This window comes from Aplysia californica, unplaced genomic scaffold, assembly GCF_000002075.1.
Source record: "Aplysia californica isolate F4 #8 unplaced genomic scaffold, AplCal3.0 scaffold00712, whole genome shotgun sequence".
Taxonomy (NCBI): domain Eukaryota; kingdom Metazoa; phylum Mollusca; class Gastropoda; order Aplysiida; family Aplysiidae; genus Aplysia; species Aplysia californica.
The window spans coordinates 52745-56489 of NW_004797982.1; the positions used below are offsets into that span (position 1 = coordinate 52745).

Genomic DNA, 3745 nt, shown 5'->3' on the forward strand with positions numbered 1-3745 from the left:
ATTCTGATTGTAACTCAAAGGTTGATCAAAATGATGACTGTAACTCAATGGTTGATAAGAACGATGATTATAACTCAATGGTTGACCAGAATGATGATTGTAACTCAATGGTTGATCAGAATGATGATTGTAACTCAATACTCAATGGTTGATCAGAAAGATGATTGTAACTCAATACTCAATGGTTGATCAGAAAGATGATTGTAACTCAATACTCAATGGTTGATCAGAACGATGATTGTAACTCAATGGTTGATCAGAATGATGATTGTAACTCAACGGTTGATCAGAATGATGATTGGAACTGTCCTTTCCTGTCCTCACCTGTACACAGACACATGTACCCCCTCCTTTGTGAACTACTCCCCCTCCCTCCTCCTCCTCCTCACCTGTACACAGACACATGTACCCCCTCCTTTGTGAACTACTCCCCCTCCCTCCTCCTCCTCCTCACCTGTACACAGACACATGTACCCCTTCCTTTGTGAACTACTCCTCCTCCCTCCCTCTCCTCCTCACCTGTACACAGACACATGTACCCCTTCCTTTGTGAACTACTCCCCGTCCCTCCCTCCTCCTCACCTGTACACAGACATATGTACCCTCTGCTTTGTGAACTACTCCCCCTCCCTCTCCTCACCTGTACACAGACATATGTACCCTCTCCTTTGTGAACTACTCCCCCTCCCTCTCCCTCCTCCTCACCTGTACACAGACACATGTACCCCCTCCTTTGAGAACTACTTCCCCTCCCTCCCTCTCCTCCTCACCTGTACAGACATGTACCCCATCCTCCGTGCTCTCCTTCAGTTTGCCAAACTTCTCGTCAGTGCATTGTTCCACCATCAGCTCCCTGCTTTCTCTCCCTCCCTCCCCCATTCCACTCTTCTCCATTCCTCATCCCCTCCCTCCCTCCCTCTCCTCACCTGTACACAAATACATGTACCTCTCCCTCCCCCTTTCCTCATCCCCTCCCTCCCTCCCTCTCCTCACTGTACACAGATACATGTATCTCTCCTTCCTCCATTCCTCATCCCCTCCCTCCCTCCCTCTTTCCACCTGTACACAGATACATGTACCTCTCCCTCCCCCTTTCCTCAGCCCCTCCCTCTCCCTCCTCCTCACCTGTACACAGACACATGTACCCCATCCTCCACACTCTCCTTCAGTTTGCCAATCTTCTTGTCCCGGCGTTGTTCCACCGTCAGCTTGCGAGCGGCGTTAGCCTCCTCGTGGGCTCTGAGGAAGCACAACAAACAACACAAGGGGTCAAGGTCGTTGAGAACAAAATGACGTTCGCTGTAACTGGCTCGCAGACTTTTTCAAAACTCTGTCTTTTTTTGTGTGAGAGTTTCACAGCACTTGCAACACAACAAGATCATGTAAGTGCCGAAGATTAGAGGTGTCACAAGAGAGTAACTAACCCCAAAAAGGACGGGAGATAAGGACGATAATATACATGTTTGATAGGAAAGAAGGAGCAGACCTCACCAGAGCACCCGCCAACCGCTCACAAAAGCACAATCAGGGACATCCAATGTTGCAATAGGTACGGGACCGAGGTGAAGTTCTGCTCAAAAACACAAAATTCGAAGCATGGAGGCAGCCGTCTCAGTTAACACGACCCCAAGCAGTAACCAAGGTCGCTCAAAGAACGTTAACAAAATAGAGAACAAGGAAGGATCGGACTGTGTTTAGTTTTAGTTTTAGTAGAGGTTTCACGGCGCTCGCAACTGCATAAGGTCAAATGAGTGCCAGAAGATTAGACAGGTGTTACAAGACAGTAACAAACACAAAAAAGAAGGAGGGGAGATAAAGACGATAGATGTTGGATAGGAAAGAAGAAGCAAACCACGCCAGAGCACCCGCCAACCACCCACATCGGACTGTGTGTCTCGTGGTAGGTAGGGATGGGCAGGTACCAGTATCCAGTACCAGAACTCCCAGTTCTACCAAAGGTGTCAGTACCGGCACCTGTCCTCTAGTAGCGGCTCCGGGAAGGAGCCGACACCAAAGGTTTTCTACCGGCCCGGGGTAGTGTGCAGTGTGTAGGCCTAGGCCTAGGCCCAGGCCCCACTGTGATGTCAGATGCACAACGCAGCGGGTGACCTTGATACATGACTTCAGATTCAAAATTGACAATCAAGAACGAAGTTTGCCTATGTTTAAATACTGCATCAGGTTCTACTCAAGCCACTTTGCTCATTTTGATACGCTGATCCGGAAAATGAAATACATTTTTAGAGGCCATAATTATTTTAAAAATTCAGCATGCAAAGTTTAATCTCGCTTGGCGGCAAACTTCAAAGTGATTTTGTGTCACAGCTTGCCTCTCTCAATTCTGACTTCGAGTGTGGTTGTGTGTGTGTGTGTGTGTGTGTGTGTGTGTGCGCGTGCGTGTGTGCGTCTGTCTGCGTGCGTGTGCCTGTGTGTGTGTGCGTGTGCGTATGTGTGTGTGGTGTGTATGTGTGTGTGTGTGTGTGCGTGCCCGCGCGCGTGTGTGGGATGCCGACGGCCCTGATCGTGGCCTGAGACACACAGTCTCTGACCTCACCTCCTGGTGTCACTCCCAGTACCGGTACCGGCAATTCTCGACACACCCCGGATTGGCACTGGGTTTCGCCGGTACCGCCCAGCACTAGTGGTAGGGCTCACTCCGGTGCACCGGTGGTGCCGGACAACAAGACATTAAGCCTACATCGGTTCAAAAGGTAAACTCCCTCATCCCCAGGCCCACACTTCTCGGTTGTCAGCTCTCCCTACAGATTTGTACCACTTTTTAAAAAACTGAACCCCCAACCCCACTAAATTTCAACATACCCTACCCAAATTTGGTACACATTTTATTCACACTTTTATTTGTGAGTATGGAAAATTTGAAGGCAAAATAAGGCATACTTTTTATGCAATACCCCGTGGAAAAGGTCTAGATCTATATACAGAGTCAGAAAGTAAACCAGAAGCGAAGAAAGGAAGTGCATTCAAATCCCCCCCCCCCCCACAAGGTTCACGAATACAGCTTTTTTTCTCTTCTAAACTTGGGCTTGCACTTCTGGTCAAATGAAAAATGGTCACTCTCCCGATTAGGCTATAGTCTGCTTCACACAAAAGTAGTGCTTTTGGTCACGAGAGCGAAATTTTCCATCCCCCTGATACTGTCGGCATCAGGGTTGGAGCATGGCACGCGCCCTCATGCCGATATTATCGGCGTTAGCGCTGCTGGGTGAGTTAAAGAACAAGGAGCCTGCTGCTGAGATGGAATTTACTCTATACAAACGCCATCTATGATAATGTTATCTATCATTATGTTATCTCAGTGTCCAACAAACACATAAATAGAATTAACCCCATGCGGGAACCCCATTACAGACACTGTGACTACCACGAGGAGACCGTTGAACATCTTCTCATTCACCGCCCAAACCTGGCAGTTCTTCGACGCAGGCTGCTACACACACCTACAGACTTACAAAGCCTGCTCTACTCTGGCGTTGACCAGATGACAAGGACATGTGGTTACTTGAGGGAGGCATTGCGCTGCCAAGAATGAAATGCTCGCAGCTAAAGGGATTTGAAAACTACAAACAACAACATCTCAGTGTCTAGCTCCCACCTCTGTCGCTTGGCCATCTGTGCCCGGACGTGGGCCTCCACTTTGGTGGGGTCTTGTACAGCCTCCGTGCCCAGCACTCTCATCAGGTTGGCCATCCGAACTGCGGGGGGAAGAGATTGTGTGTGTGGGGGA

General features: G+C 49.0%; 1 protein-coding gene across 1 annotated transcript in view; it reads right to left on the reverse strand.

The window, feature by feature from the left end:
- Positions 1 to 3745, reverse strand: part of LOC101863217 (U4/U6 small nuclear ribonucleoprotein Prp3) — a 37506-nt gene that overhangs the window by 7357 nt on the left and 26404 nt on the right. Inside the window, exons 14-15 of the mRNA XM_013088263.2 lie at positions 3614 to 3713; positions 1126 to 1239 (exon numbers count right to left, since the gene is read on the reverse strand). Coding sequence (XP_012943717.1) covers positions 1126 to 1239; positions 3614 to 3713 — 214 coding nt within the window. The remainder of the gene's footprint in view (positions 1 to 1125; positions 1240 to 3613; positions 3714 to 3745) is intronic.